General features: G+C 43.5%; 2 protein-coding genes across 2 annotated transcripts in view; both read left to right on the top strand.

Moving 5' to 3' along the window:
- LOC112073460 (cysteine/serine-rich nuclear protein 1) overlaps positions 1–11667 on the top strand; it is a 14172-nt gene extending 2505 nt beyond the window's left edge. Inside the window, exons 2-5 of the mRNA XM_024140752.2 lie at positions 2282–2500; positions 4364–4638; positions 9119–9442; positions 9646–11667. Coding sequence (XP_023996520.1) covers positions 2311–2500; positions 4364–4638; positions 9119–9442; positions 9646–10752 — 1896 coding nt within the window. The 5' untranslated portion in view covers positions 2282–2310 and the 3' untranslated portion in view covers positions 10753–11667. The remainder of the gene's footprint in view (positions 1–2281; positions 2501–4363; positions 4639–9118; positions 9443–9645) is intronic.
- A 2134-nt stretch (positions 11668–13801) lies between these two features.
- Positions 13802–15222, top strand: part of LOC112073459 (Golgi reassembly-stacking protein 1) — a 23224-nt gene continuing 21803 nt past the window's right edge. Inside the window, exons 1-2 of the mRNA XM_070440152.1 lie at positions 13802–13979; positions 15151–15222. The exon at positions 15151–15222 is cut by the window's right edge and continues 7 nt beyond it. Coding sequence (XP_070296253.1) covers positions 13917–13979; positions 15151–15222 — 135 coding nt within the window. The 5' untranslated portion in view covers positions 13802–13916. The remainder of the gene's footprint in view (positions 13980–15150) is intronic.

Genomic DNA, 15222 nt, shown 5'->3' with positions numbered 1-15222 from the left:
TTCTTCCTAGTAGTACATTCCTCTTAATCCTTCCTAGTAGTATATACCTCTTAATCCTTCCTAGTAGTATATACCTCRTAATTCTTCCTAGTAGTAGAAARGGGGGGCAAGAGTTCAAATGACTAGAGTAGAGAGCTTTTCTGTGACAACATGTTTTGTTTAAAGCCTCTACACCAGGTGTATTCAAGCTGAAGTACACAGACCCCAAGGAGTCCTACAGAGGCTTCTGCGAAAATATACAAATATAAAATATAGTTTTTTATATTTTAATGTTTTTCTGAATATCACTACAAAACCACTAAATTCAACTAATTTTGAATGACATACCTACAGTATAGATATCATCATAAAATCATCTTTCTAATGATGATACAACTTTTATTTCTCAACCTTTTAATATTAACTGGAGTGAATAACACTCCCTGGAGTATCTGACAGGCTTTGAAAATGTACCCTTGAGTAGTTTTATGTACTTGGACATGCCTGTCTGCCAGCACATGGCTAACCTTTGTTTAACCAGCTAAACACCTACTTGCAAAAAATGCATTTGGAGTTACCTTCTTTTTTTAACTGATAGGCCATGTCTTCTTATTTTAACCATAGGTTAAAATAATGAAAAAAAAATGATTTCCCCCAAATCTATTKATTTGAAAATGTTTATTTACTTCTCCTTGTCATTATCGTTCACAAAAATAAAACATGGGTAAAGAAATGTGCAAGAAAAGCTTGAAGACCACTGCTCTACTCTCTTGTATTTTACACTTTAAGTTAGAGTCCAGTTGAGCCTATTTAAGTATGTATTTACAGTAGTATTCAACACAAGCTGAGTTTGTAATCATTAAATAGACCTGTATGTTGTTTGTTCTGTGTGGGCTTGGTTTCCACTGTACTCCCTGTTTCACTGGGGCCAAAATAGCCTGCTCTAGACATAATTTTCCCTCCGAAATATTCCGTCCTGGACTTCCTCCCTCCTTGTTTCCCAGCCCTCCCTGTTTCCACGTTTTCTTACTGAAAAACGTCCCAGGAATCACTGGAATGTTAATGACGAGAAGGAAAGAGAGAAAGAGCTATTGACATTTTTAGACTAGCCTTGTATTTCACTAAAGCAAAAAAATAATTTGGGATTGCAATAGTTATTGAGCATGTTTATGACATGGGTTATCAATATCTAGGCTATGTAAGTTATCAGTGGTTGTTGGATAATCTGTAGGGACGGCTTTCATTAGTTTAAATAAGCAGATGTCCTCCTTTTAAAACCTGTCAAACCCGTACAGGTACCTCAGTCAAGGAATGAGGTTGGAAAATAACGATCCTACCCGGTGCTGTGTGTCACAATGAACAACAAAAGCAGTATCAGATTACTCTGCTGTGGTTTTGCCCGTTGACAACAAGACATAGATCTAATTTATTGTTGGCAGTTTGTGAAATGTTATTGGAAAGGAAAGTCCCAGTGATGTTTTTTTTTGCATATGTCTTATGATACCTGTTTGACATGGAAATGTTGTGGGTGAAATTGAGCAGTGTGTATGTTACTGAGTAAATAACACACTTTGCAACTTTGCATGACTCAACCATGAGTATTGTTAAACTCTGTTTCCACCAGACTGATATTAACTATAGTAGTCAGAAAATGCATTAGAAATAACGTCAGTGTCAAAAGGAAGCTTGTGAATCACTGTTACACATTCAGTTATTACGGTAGGCTACTGATTCACCGAGTGAGTGGGCACGGCATTGTGTATGACTCATGGATATATCGGGGGCCGTGAAAATATATATATWMTTTTTTAAATGTAATCGACTTAATAGCAGGAGTTTCTGTGATTAATCACTAATTCAGAATTTGCTAAAATTGAGCTGTAATTCAAGGTTTTATATACAAAAACTAATACAAGGATATTGATGTCTTGATTTAGCAAAATCAGATACATTGATAAAGTACACCTTTTATTTTTTACRTCYATGTCAACTTGTTTTGACATCACATTGTTGTTTTTAGCTGTACAGGTTATGTATTTCAGATGTTTTCAGACAATACAATCACGATAAAATACACTGTGCAATAAAATTACCAAAAAGTTAACTTTAACAGTTGTAATTGTTATACCTCAGTTTTCACGAGACATATAGTCAGCAAAATACGGTGCCTTAGAAAAYCTATTGCGTCACTGTTACACATCCATGTACTACAGTTAGTGAGTATTCATTCATCACCATTGCAGTATTAATGTGTATTGTTAATGTATATTCACCATCCTTTTTTTTACTGTTTTGTATCCAGGCAGATCGTCTAACCGCCCTAGAGAAGCCATGAGTGGGGTCCTGAAGAGGAAGTATTCCGAGGTAGAAGAGGAGGACCCTTGCTACTCCTCCCCTTCTTCCTCCGCCTCCTCCTCCTCCCCCTCCTCCTCCGCCTCCTCGGAATGGGAGTCGGATGAGGAGAGCTGCAACAGTGACAACCAAGACTTCACCCCTGCCTCACCTACCTCCCATCTACCCAGTAAGTCAATAAGAATGGTGGTAGCTACATTAACACATCTGTTGATGATCCATGTTAACACAATCTTAAAGCAATATTTTGGCCAGTAGATCTCATAAGGAAACCCCTTGAATATATATCTATACAGTATGTCTATATACAGTATATGTTAATGTATATCATTTTTTATGGTCATTGGTCAATAAACTTGCAATGAATATGTCTTATCTTTCAAATAAATGCAAAGCTACACTATTGTTATCAGAGTCACTGCTAGGGAGTGTATTGAAAGGAGTGTCCCGTTATCACACTACAGCAGCTAAGTTACAATCTGCTGGTAGCAGAGAATAGGCTTCTCTTTGAGGTACTGGGCTTTGCCCCTTGAGTTGACTGAATCATTTGACTAAGCAATATGATGTGAATTACAGTTATCATGCTTAAGCTGAAAATAATAGGTTCATGTTATTTCATTCAAAGATCACTACAGACTCCAGTGACTCTGTTTTGCACTGTTTTGAATGGACAGCACATAGACACACGTCCCTTAGGTTCAACAGATTGTGGTTGATATGTTGATTTCATGGACCCCCCCCCCAAAAAAAAATATATTTCTATTTCATGTTGTAATTATTTTGTTCTCCAAACCACACTGAGAGTTAGATTCATTACAGGATGGACGTGAAATAGGTCATAAATAGTTAATCAATCACGAAACTACCATCTCTCCCCCACACAACTGCAAACACACTGTGTCCCAGTATGGAATGTCTCTAGCCAAAATAACAGCAGCGGAACTAAGCTGAATCCCAAATGGCACGTTCTTCCCTATGTAGTGCACTACTTTTGACCAGGGCCCTATGGCAACTTCTTCCCTATGTAGTGCACTTCTTTTGATCAGGGCCCTATGGCAACTTCTTCCCTATGTAGTGCACTTCTTTTGACCAGGGCCCTATGGCAACTTCTTCCCTATGTAGTGCACTTCTTTTGATCAGGGCCCTTATAGCTAATAGGGTGCCATTTGGGACATGGAATAGGTTACTACGTAGCTTGCTGAGCTGTTGTTTACCAACCTCCTCACTTTCGAGTTCCTTCTCCACTCCAGCATGTGTGAAGGTCAAACGACTCTTATCATGAGGCCAAAATGTCAGATGAAAACAGCGACCTGATGGGTCATCAGTGACCTGATGGGTCTTTAACAGTCTCTTAGTAGTAGGGTGACTAGTACTTCTCACCAAACTGCAGAGAGGTTAGAGGGTCTTACTATAATTATAAGCAGGGTCTCTTTCTGTCTGTGTTGAGGGAGACATTGTCTTTCTCTCTCTTCATTCTCTCTCATTTGCCTTCGGTTGTATTATTATAAACACTCCTTGGGGTTTTGTTTCTAACAGATAAACTCCCCTATGTTCAACTCTGGTGACCCAGTTGACAAAGTTGTTAACACTGGGTTGTAACTTGTAACCATTAACAGTTAWGTGAGGTAGCGTAGTCTGCCACCCAGTGGCGGCTGACAGAACTGCACGATCAGCACTTTCGGCATACTTATTTTGTATTTATTTTTAATTATTGAACTAGGAAAGTCAGTTAAGTACAAATTCGTATTTACAATGAKGGCTTACCAAAATGCAAAAGGCCTCCTGCGGGGACGGGGGCTGGGATTAAAAATACAATAAAAATAATATATATAAATATAGGACAAAACACACATCACGACAAGAGAGACACCAAAACACTACATTCAGAACTGGTATGCAGTAGCTCTAACAAGCTGACATTGACAAAGGCATAGAATACACCAACTTCTTGTCGTGACTTTAAACCCTGTTTCCTCTCCTCCTCCTCCTCCTCCTCCTCCTCCTCCTCCTCCTCCTCCTCCACCACCAACAGTCCGCTCCATCCTGAAGAGCCCAAAACTTTCCCATGACAACAGCGGCCATAGCAACAGCGTTGTCTTCAACCAGGTGACGGTGTTCCTGTTCCGGCGTTGCCAGGGTTTCACCAGCGTTCCGAGGCGCGGCGGTGCCACCCTGGGCATGGTGAGGAAGCACAGCGCCCTCCGGAGGTACACACTGGCAGAGCACACCCAGGAGAGACGAAGGAGGCGCAGGGAGAGACTCAGAGATAGACTGAGGGAGGAGAGGCTGGAGACACTCAGACAGAGAGTAAGTATTCTAGACTTCTAATCTACTAGTGAGCACTGTAGACCTCATTGCCCGGGCGGTTTCCCTTGAACCAGATTAAGCCTACCCCTGGACTAAAAAGCATGCTGTCCTGTGTTTGTCCCAGTCGAGTGCAAACTGACCATTCTGGTATAGTTTCTTGCATCCCATTTGCTTAAATTAAAATTAAATCAAAATCAAATAATCAAATCTAATGTTATTTGTCACATGCGCCGATTACAACAGATGTAGATTTTAGAGTGAAATGCTTACTTACGAGCCTCTAACCAACAACGCAGTTTTAAGAAAAAAATAGTGTTAAGAAAGTATTTACTAAATAAACTGAAGTAAACAATAAATAAATAAATAAATAAAAGGAAAATTAAGAAAAAAAATAAAATAGAAAAATAAATATTAATTAAAGAGCAACAATAAAATAACAGGAGGTACCGGTACAGAGTCAATGTGGAGGCTATATACAGGGTATTACGGTACAGAGTCAATGTGGAGGCTATATACAGGGTATTACGGTACAGAGTCAATTGTGGAGGCTCTCCTTTTCCTGTCGTTCCGATCGATCATCTCATTTGTTCTGACAGCATTGGGGAGCAGGTTGTTATCCTGACAGCCACACTGCCAGGATTCATCGTGACCTCCTCCCTATAGCTGCTTCTAATCTCACAGTAACTTAAACGTCATGTATGCGGTCATTCCACCTCAGAAGATGGGTCATTCACCATCCAAAATATGGGGTCATCTCCACTTCAAGAAGATGAGGTCATTACCACGTCAAGAAGATGAGTCATGTAGCCACCTCGAGAGACAGGTCATTCCACCCAAGAAGATGGTTCATTCACACTCAAGAAGATGGTCCCTTTCGAGATGGTACCACCTCAAGAAGATGGGTCAATCCACTCAAGAGAATGGGTCATTCCACCTCAAGAAAGACAGGTCAATGTCCACCTCAAGAGAGGTACCACAAATGGGTATTCCACCTCAAGAAGACAGGTCATTCCACCTCAAGAAGATGGTCATTCCACCTCAAAAAAATGGGGCATTCCACCTCAAAAGATGGGTCATTCCCACCTCAAAAAGATGGGCATTCCACCTCAAGAAGATGGGTCATTCCACCTCAAAAGGATGGGTCATTCCACCTCAAAAAGATGGTCATTCCACTCAAAAGATGGGTCATCCACCTCAAAAAGATGGGTCATTCCACCTCAAGAAGATGGTCATTCCACCTCAAAAGATGGGTCATTCCACCTCAAAAAGATGGGTCATTCCACCTCAAAAAGATGGGTCATTCCACCTCAAAAAGATGGGTCATTCCACCTCAAAAAGATGGGTCATTCCACCTCAAAAAGATGGGCATTCCACCTCAAGAAGATGGGTCATTCACCCACCATCTCAGATTGTTCTGAATGTTTATGTTGTTAGAAAACAGATGAGATTACTTTCTTCCAACATTATTTTGTTGAAATATAATTTGAAATTAAGTCAGGATGATTTTGACATGAACCATGAAAATGTTAATATAGGTACCATTGACTTAGCACAACAGTTAGCATTTGAAACAGGGGTCAGGTAAACAAAACCAAAGCATGGATTGCTGTCATACCTTGTCCATAAACTGGTTACAAGGTAAGGGAACCAATATGTAATTTTGTAATTCAAATGAATTCCTTTAACATTGAAATGGGGGAAGAACAGCACCATCTAGTGGTCAGAACCTGGTAATACCAGGACATAGGATGGGACAAAAACCAAACAACTTCAATGACTCCTTTCTGAACAGGGGAAACATATCAGATTCACTGAGAATACACAGGGTGAGAAACATAGAGTTGCAGCTCAACACTGGTCAGACATAGCAGCTCACTGTCGACTAGCAGCTCTACTACTGGTCGACATAACGTCATACACTGGTCAGACATAGCAGCTCATACTACTGGTAGACATAGCAGCTCATCTATGGTCAGACATAGCAGCTCCATACTACTGGTCAGACATAAGCAGCTCCATACTACTGGTCAGACATAGCAGCTCATACTACTGGTCAGACATAGCAGCTCATACTACTGTCAGACTAGACTCATACTACTCGACATAGCAGCTCCATACTACTGTCAGACATAGCAGCCTACTACTGGTCAGACATACAGCTCCATACTACTGGTCAGACATAGCAGCTCCATACTACTGGTCAGACATAGCAGCTCCATACTACTGGTCAGACATAGCAGCTCCATACTACTGGTCAGACATAGCAGCTCCATACTATGGTCAAATGCAGCTATATACTGGTCAGACATACAGTCCATACTACTGGTCAGACATAGAGCTCCATACTACTGGTCAGACATAGCAGCTCCATACTACTGTCAGACATAGCAGCTCATACTACTGGTCAGACATAGCAGCTCCATACTGGTCGCATAGGCCCATACTACTGGTCAGACATAGCAGCTGGTCAGTATAGAGAACTGATACTAACTATCATAGTAGTTGGAGCAGAGTCAGTGGAACGGTATCAAATACATCAAACACACGGTTACCATGGTTTCCAGTTCCCATTCCACTGGCTCCATTCCACTCTATTATGAATGAGCAGTCCTCCCCTCAGCAGCCTCCACTGCTGTACACTCGTTGTTGGGTAGTTTGGGGGGGTCTGTGGGTGGTTGGGGTGTGGGGGTCTTGTGGTGGTTGGGGTGTGGGGGGTTCTGTGCGGTGGTTGGGCGTTGGGGGGTCTGTGGTGGTGTAGTGTGGGGGTCTGTGGGTGGTTGGGAGCCGTGGGCGGTACTGTGGGGGGTATGGAAGCGTGGGGGTCTGTGGGTGGTTGGGGTGTGGGTCCTGGGTGGTTGGCGGCGATGGGGGGTCTGGGGTGGTTGGGGTGTTGGTAGGGTCTGTGGGGGGTTGGAGGCGTGCGGGGGTCTGTGGGTGGTTGGAGCGTGGGGGGTCTGTGGTGGTTGGGTGTGGGGTCATTGGTGTGGGTTGGGTGTGGGGTCTGTGGGTGGTTGGGTGTGGGGGTCATTGGGTGGTTGGGCGCGTGGGGGTCTGTGGTGGTTGGAGCGTGGGGTCTGTGGTGGTTGGGGTGTGGGGGGTGTGGGCGTGGGGGTCTGTTGGGGGGTGCGTGGGGGTCTGTGGGTGGTTGGGTGTGGGGGTCTGGGGTGGTTGGGCGTGGGGTCGTTGGGTGTGGGGGTTGGTGTGGGGTTGGGGTGTGGGGGTCGTTGGGTTGGGGTGTGGAGGGTCTGTGGTGGGGTTGGGGCGTTGGGGGTCGTTGGGGTTGGGGTGTGGGGTTGGGTGTGTGGGGGGTCGTTGGGTTGGGGTTTGGGGGTCTGTGGGGTTGGGGCGTGGGGTCTGTGGGTGGTTGCCGTGTGGGGGGTCGTTGGGTTGGTTGTGGGGGTTGGGTGTGTGGGGGTCGTTGGGTTGGGTGTGGAGGGTCTGTGGGTGGTTGGGGCGTGGGGGTCGTTGGGGTTGGGGTGTGGGGTTGGGTGGGGGGGTCGTTGGGTTGGGGTGTGGGGGTCTGTGGGTTGGGTGCGTGGGGGTCTGTGGGTGGTTGCCGTGTGGGGGTCTGTGGTGGTTGGGGTGTGGGGTCTGGGGGTTGGGGTGTGGGTGGTAGTTGTTGGGGTCTGTGGGTGGTTGGGTGTGGGTGGGTGGTCGTGGGTGGTTGGTGCATGGGGGGTCTTGGGGTGGTTGAGTGTGGGGGTCGGTGGGTGTTGTGTGGGGGTCGTGTTTTTAACTCATTGTTTGAAAAAAAGTTTGGTCCAAATCAGATATTAGGTATATTATATTTATTGAATATTTTATGAATCCTATGGGAAATTTGGGTGCAATCAATTAGCTTTATTTCTCAGAGATCAAATTATATTTCAACAAAATAATGTTGCAGGATTGCTAAATCTTATCTGTTTCTAACTATAGAAACGATTTCAGAACATTCTGAGGTGGTGGGTGTCATGGCCTGCTGAAATGACATGGAACGACCCAGATGGTTACTGAAATCACATGGAACGACCCAGATGGGTTACTGAAATGACATGGAACGACCAGATGGGTTACTGTAATCACATGGAGCGACCCAATGGGTGACTGTAATAACATGGAACGACCCAGATGGGTTACTGTAATCACATGGAACGACCCAGATGGGTTACTGTAATCACATGGAACGACCCAGATGGGTTACTGAAATGACATGGAACGACCCAGATGAGTTACTGTAATCACATGGAACGACCCAGATGGGTTACTGAAATGACATGGAACGAGCCCAGGATGAGTTACTGTAATCACATGGAAGACCCAGATGAGTTACTGTAATCACATTGGAGCGACCCAGATGGTTATTAATAAACATGGAACGACCCAGATGGGTTATATCTTGTATTCCTCGACTCCCTTGAAAATACTCTAAAAGCATTTAAAAAGAAAAGTTAAGGACTATGTGTAAATATTTTATTTTAAGTAACTCTCTTCTCTCCAGCTGACAGCCAGTGGCATTATGGACCAGGAGGAGTTAGATCACCTCACCATCGACCAGGTGCCAGACGAAGACATCGAGACCCACCTTCCTGCGGCTGACCTTGAGGATGGGGAAGAGGATGGGGGTGACGGTGGGTTCCTGTACCCCTACGCTTCCCGCCAGAGACAGGCTCTACTCCGGACGGCGGGGGTGAGGCACATCGACCGGGAGGAGAAGAGAGAGCTCCATGCTCTGAGGAAATCCCGAGAGGACTGTGGATGTGACTGCCAGGGATTCTGTGAACCTGAGACCTGCGCCTGTAGTCTGAACGGGATCAAGTGCCAGGTGAGAGACATGCAGATGTGACGGGTTTGATCCCTGGGCGTCTGATGAACAAAAAGCCATTTGGCAAAGAATGAGAATTCTCTCCCACACCTAGATCAGATGCAAACTTTAGTCATATAATGAGCTAAGATTTCAGTCATATAATGAGCTAAGATTTCAGTCATATAATGAGCTAAGATGAATGTGATTTCTCTCCGCAACAGATGGATCGCTCCAACTTCCCTTGCGGCTGCACCAAGGATGGCTGTGGGAATACTAACGGTCGCGTGGAGTTCAACTCCAGACGGGTCCAGACCCACTACATACACACTGTCATGAGGCTGGAGCTGGAGAGGAGACTGCAAGATGAGATACTAACCCAGAGGAGAGACCCAGAGGAGAACAAAGAAGAGCTCCAGGAGCTCCAGGACCAGGGGCAGCATCAGCAGGACAGTGCCCAGGAGGGGAGATGCCCCTTCGGGTTCACCCTGGAAGAAGAGGGTCTCCCTCTCTCCATCCCCACCACCCCTACCTTCCACTTCAGCTCTGAACTGTGTGAGGTTGGGGAGAATAGTTGCTGTAGTGACATGACCGACTCGTCCGGCGTCTCTGCCCAGAGCGAGGACTCCGACGTGGGAGGAAGCCCTCGAGAGCACCAGCCTCTCTTGGATGTGGACGATGGAGGTCTGGCTTGTGTCCTCAGCTTCTGTGACTCTGACAATGAGGACTGCTCCATGGGCAGTGAAAGTGACACAAAGCCAGGGAGACAACCATCGCCACACCTTCCCCAGTGTGTCAGCAGCTTCGACACGTCGTACGGTCTCTGTAAAGACACCACAGCCAGCCTCGGCCTGTCCAACGCACCCAGTTCACACACAGACAATACACAAKGGTACACAGAGAAGACACGCAGACACACAGACAACAGCTGCAGCGGCGGTTCTTTCATGGCCGAGTATCAAGACGACAATGCCAACCAAGCGACGGCCCTGTTCGCCCACAGCCCCCTCCAGGACTACCCCAACACACCCTCTCCCTCCATAGACTACTCATCCAGCAGCTACATGGACCTCAGTCTCTCCTCTGACTCGGATTTGGAGCTCTTTGACAACTTCCCTACAGACTATAGCTCAGCCCCTCTACACAACTCATTCAAAGGCCACAAGCACCCTGACAACTTCCTTCATCTGCAGGTGTTGAGTTCTGCAAATGTCCCACAGTTCAACGAGACAGCTGGCACCTGCCTCCTGGAGTCTCTGATTGGCTTATCTGAACCAATAGAAACTCCTTCATTCACAGACAATCAGTTATTGGAGCAGGTAATTCAGTGACCAATGGGCTGAACTGTCAGGGTTCTGTGGGACCTGATTGGCTCATGGACATTGAAATGAGCCTAGAAGAACTTTAATATGTACAGTCTACAGTTTGTATTTTAATAAGATATTTGAATGTACAGTATGAGATATTTTATTCAGATTTATTAAATATGATGTTGTTGAAGAAGAGGCACATTATGGTTATTCATGATTTAGACAATATTATACATGAGCAAATATCACAAAACCCTAAATGTCATCACTACAAGATATAACATGTTTCATGTTTCCTGATGTTCACGTTTTTTTTAATGTGCTTTCCAGCAGTTATTTATAAATTATTATTCATTAAAAAAAAATAACAATGGCTTAATTAATTTATTTACTTGAAGTACATTTTTTTTTAGCTGAGGGATTGTATTGCTGGAATCACCATGAGAGAACCGTGAGACAGACAGACAGACGTGAGACATTCATGAATTTTATGAATTGTATTCATGTGAAGTRTTGTTTCAATCAAGACGGTGGCACAATATTCAGAATTACAARATCTAGCCGTTTATTATTAATTGTAGTACTACTACTGTGTATTGGCCTACATGAAATGATTTAGCTAAATGTATCGCTATTTATTTGTGTCAAAACGCCATAGTTTCATGTATTGGAGATCCATCTCTCTCCTCCAACATAAGTAACTTATTTTCTTTCTTCGTTTGGCTTATTTGACAAACTGAAAAGTTATTGCTTTGCAAAAATATCAARGGAATCTGATATGTGCTCCGTGTATTTATAAGAAAGTTTTGCATTGTCTGTCTTTTTAAGTTATTTTTAATGGAAATATATTAGCATTTACAATGTGTTACTGAATCTTGTATTTTAAAGCAAAGTCAAATCTTTTATCAATGAATAAACATAAATCTTTGGGAACAAGGTTGAACAGAGAGCTATCCTTTTTTAGGCTACTGCATGTATGACAGAACAAAAAAAACACCAACAATGTGACCAACCAAACAGTCTTCAAAAACATAATTCCAGRTAAAATAATAAGGTAATTAGTGGAAAAAAATTACTTGACAAGGCAAGAGCAAGATGTATGTCAGGAGAAGTGCAGTATTATCATAAGGAGATTTATACTTGGAATACAGAGGAGGGAAAAAGAGAGGCAGAGGAGGTCTGAGAAAGAGAGGGAGGAAAAGGGTGAGCTTGAGTTGATAAAAAAATGGAGATGATTTGTTAAAACAGAATGGTAGAAAGTATAAACAGAGTGAGTTGAAGACAGGAAGAGAAATGGAAATGAATGAGGGCGAAGTATCGGAGGTGGTAGGTGTGCTGAAGTTCTCGGAGCCCGAGGCTTCCACTGAGGGTCAGGATAAAGATGAGTCTGTGACAGTAGGAGTGAAGTTTTGGGAAAAAGAGGACCATTTGTGGTTTCATGGGTGGGTGAAAACAGAGTTAGGTGCTGTGGAATCGGTGAGGGTAACCAGAAGTGGTCTTGTGATTATTGATTGTGTTTCTGCTGGTCAGAGGGAGAAGGCGCTCCGTGTTAAACTAATGGGGGCAAGAGATGTGAATTGTTTTGCTCTCAAGGAAAGGGTGCCATTGAAAGGAGTGATTACTGGGGTAGCGGTAAATATGAAAGCTGACCAACTGAAGGGGAAGATTCCAGGTGTTTGTGATGCCCGACGTTTGGTGCGACGCAGACAGGGTGGCGAAACAGAAGAGTCATTGTTTGTTCTTTGAGTTTTGATGTTGAGTCTTTGCCCGACAAAGTGATGTTAGGATATATAGGTTATCCCATATGAGCTTTTGTGCCGAATACATTACGTTGTTACAGGTGTCAAGCTTATGGGCGTGTGGCAGCAGTGTGTAGGAGGGAGATTCCTAGGTGTGAGAAGTGTGCAGAAGGGAATGAGACAAAGGAATGTGTAGCATTGGGGAAAGTAGCGGAATGTGTTAATTGTAGGGATGCCCAAGGGGCTGGGGATCAGAAATGTCCCATGCGAGATATGCAGGTTGAGGTTCCCAGCGTTAGAGTAGTGCAGAAGTTATCATATGTTGAGGCAGTGAAGAAAGTAGAGGAAGATGGATCAAGGGGCAGAGATCCTGAGAGGAGTGGTGTAGTAGTAGATCTGTACCAGAACAGAGGGAGGGATCCTGAGAGGAGTGGTGTAGTAGTAGATCTGTACCAGTACAGAGGGAGGGATCCTGAGAGGAGTGGTGTGAGTAGTAGATCTGTACCAGTACAGAGGGATAAACCAACAAGTGATATATGTTTCAGAAAGATTGGATTTTTAGCATTTATAACAATGGTTATCAACTGTACTGCAGAGATGGAACGTAAGTCACAGAAAATTGAGGTGGTGGTGGTGGCAGCTGCAGAGAGGTATTTGGGTGTGCGAGACTTGACGTCAGAAGAGTTACTGTTACAATGCTGAATATGTGTATGTGACTAATAAACATTTGATTTTAAGAATTACAGGCTGTGTTAAGTGGTGGTGTCCCATTCTTTCAGGCTGTTGACCTGAAGTATTTTATTTATTTGTATTTATTTAACTTTTATTTAACTAGACAAGTCAGTTAAGAACAAATTCTTATTTACAATGACGGCCTACCAAAAGGCAAAAGGCCTCCTGCTGGGACCGGGGCTGAAATTAGAAAATTAATTAAAATAAAATAAAATAGGACAAAACACACATCACAACAACAGAGACTCTACATAAAGAGAAACATAAGACAACAACACAACATGGTACAAACATTATTGGCCACAGACAACAGCACAAAGGGCAAGAAGGTAGAGGCAACAATACATCACGCAAAGCAGCTACAACTATCAGTAAATGTCCAGTAGGACTAAATAGATTTAAATAGTGGAGTATAATATTATTTTTATTTTTATTATTATTATTTATTTATTTTTGTGCGTGTAGTGTTAGATGGTAGGGTATTTGTTGTATTTATTTATTATTTTGTTCCAGTAAAGTATAAGTGTGTTATACTCCAGTCTAGCAGGTGGCAGAATCGTTGCTCTACATGTTGCGTGGTGCTCGGTGTCACCAGTGTGCGACTAGTCTGGTCTGATATAGGAGATCGCCAATGACAAGATGGCCACGGAGCATTAGTGGAATCTGTCACCTCTTTCAGCTACAGTGAAATAATATTTTGTGCTTTCTATAATAATGGGTTTATCACAAAGCACCGGTGCGTCGGAAGGAGGAACAGACGGATACCACGTCCACGGGGTAATAATGGGTCTTTATTTTATTGCACTTATGACGCTGCGTGTAGTTCTTGACGGTAGTATACAGAAGGCATACAGGGGTGTAGTAGCCGGATAAGGCCTGCCGAAAGCTGATGAGGTGGCACTTAGCTAGCTACCCTTTTGGCGCACAGACAACACAACGACCTCACATTGATTTACGAGATAAAATAATCGATCATAATAACTCTGTGTATAGTCTGTATACGATCGCTTTCTCTTTTGTATGAATGAGCACCCAGGCCCTCTYGCTACAATGTAACAACTTAAACCAGTCGATGTAGCTACTGTAGATACTAGGCCAAGCGGTGACCAAATGACAACAACAARATTTTAACGTTGACACCTTTTCATGCATGCATTTATATTATAAATGTATATAGCTACACGAGTTAACTATATAGTAGCTTAGTAAACTCAGCTCCATATATGAAGTTGATTTTACTCAACTAGCTAACGTTAGCTAGATAGSTGCTTTAGTTGTGCCATTACATTCGCCCGAGAGGAACATTTTGATGAAACCGTCTAAATTCGGCCTATGGGACTGCTGCCAGGGTCGGTATAATTTGTYAAACGTTCCAACYGGAATCTGTTCCAAAAATAACAAGGTTGCCAACAAATYACGCATACAAAGTTGTATAGCGGCAGAGTAASATAACTGGTAGGGAGTGGGCAATTTAGMTACGTGTTTCACTCACCACGTTTATTCCAAAAAATGTCTATCCTCACTCTGGTAGCCTWTGGACAAACATTAAGAATAAGCTATATATGAGATGAGTTGATGCCTATTCCCCAGCTAATTAGCTAGGTGAATTGATCATTCTACTTTCTATGCGTTGTTTGTTGGCATCCTTGTACTTTACGAKGTTTCTGGAACAGMATCCWGTTGGAAGGTTCCACAAATTATACCCACCCTTGCTGCTATCTGCAGAAGCCACATGTTGCACAACAGCATAGCTGAAAATGCATACAATACTGCACAACACAGCTTAATTAAACCACTATATGATCTACTATTTGTTGATCAAACAGTACTTGTTGTGGAATTGGTAGATTTACATGTTAGATATTGCTGAACTGTCAGAACTAGAAGCATAAGCATTGGATTAAATGGTTGTGTTTTGTCTTCCCATGTCCACGTGGTGATCTGATAGGTGCAGGAGAATTCCCCTGCAGAGAAAGCTGGGCTGGAGCCTTTCTTTGACTTCATCCTCTCTCTGGGAGAC

This window comes from Salvelinus sp. IW2-2015, unplaced genomic scaffold, assembly GCF_002910315.2.
Source record: "Salvelinus sp. IW2-2015 unplaced genomic scaffold, ASM291031v2 Un_scaffold2268, whole genome shotgun sequence".
Lineage (NCBI taxonomy): Eukaryota > Metazoa > Chordata > Actinopteri > Salmoniformes > Salmonidae > Salvelinus > Salvelinus sp. IW2-2015.
This window is presented reverse-complemented; position numbering and strand designations above follow the sequence as displayed.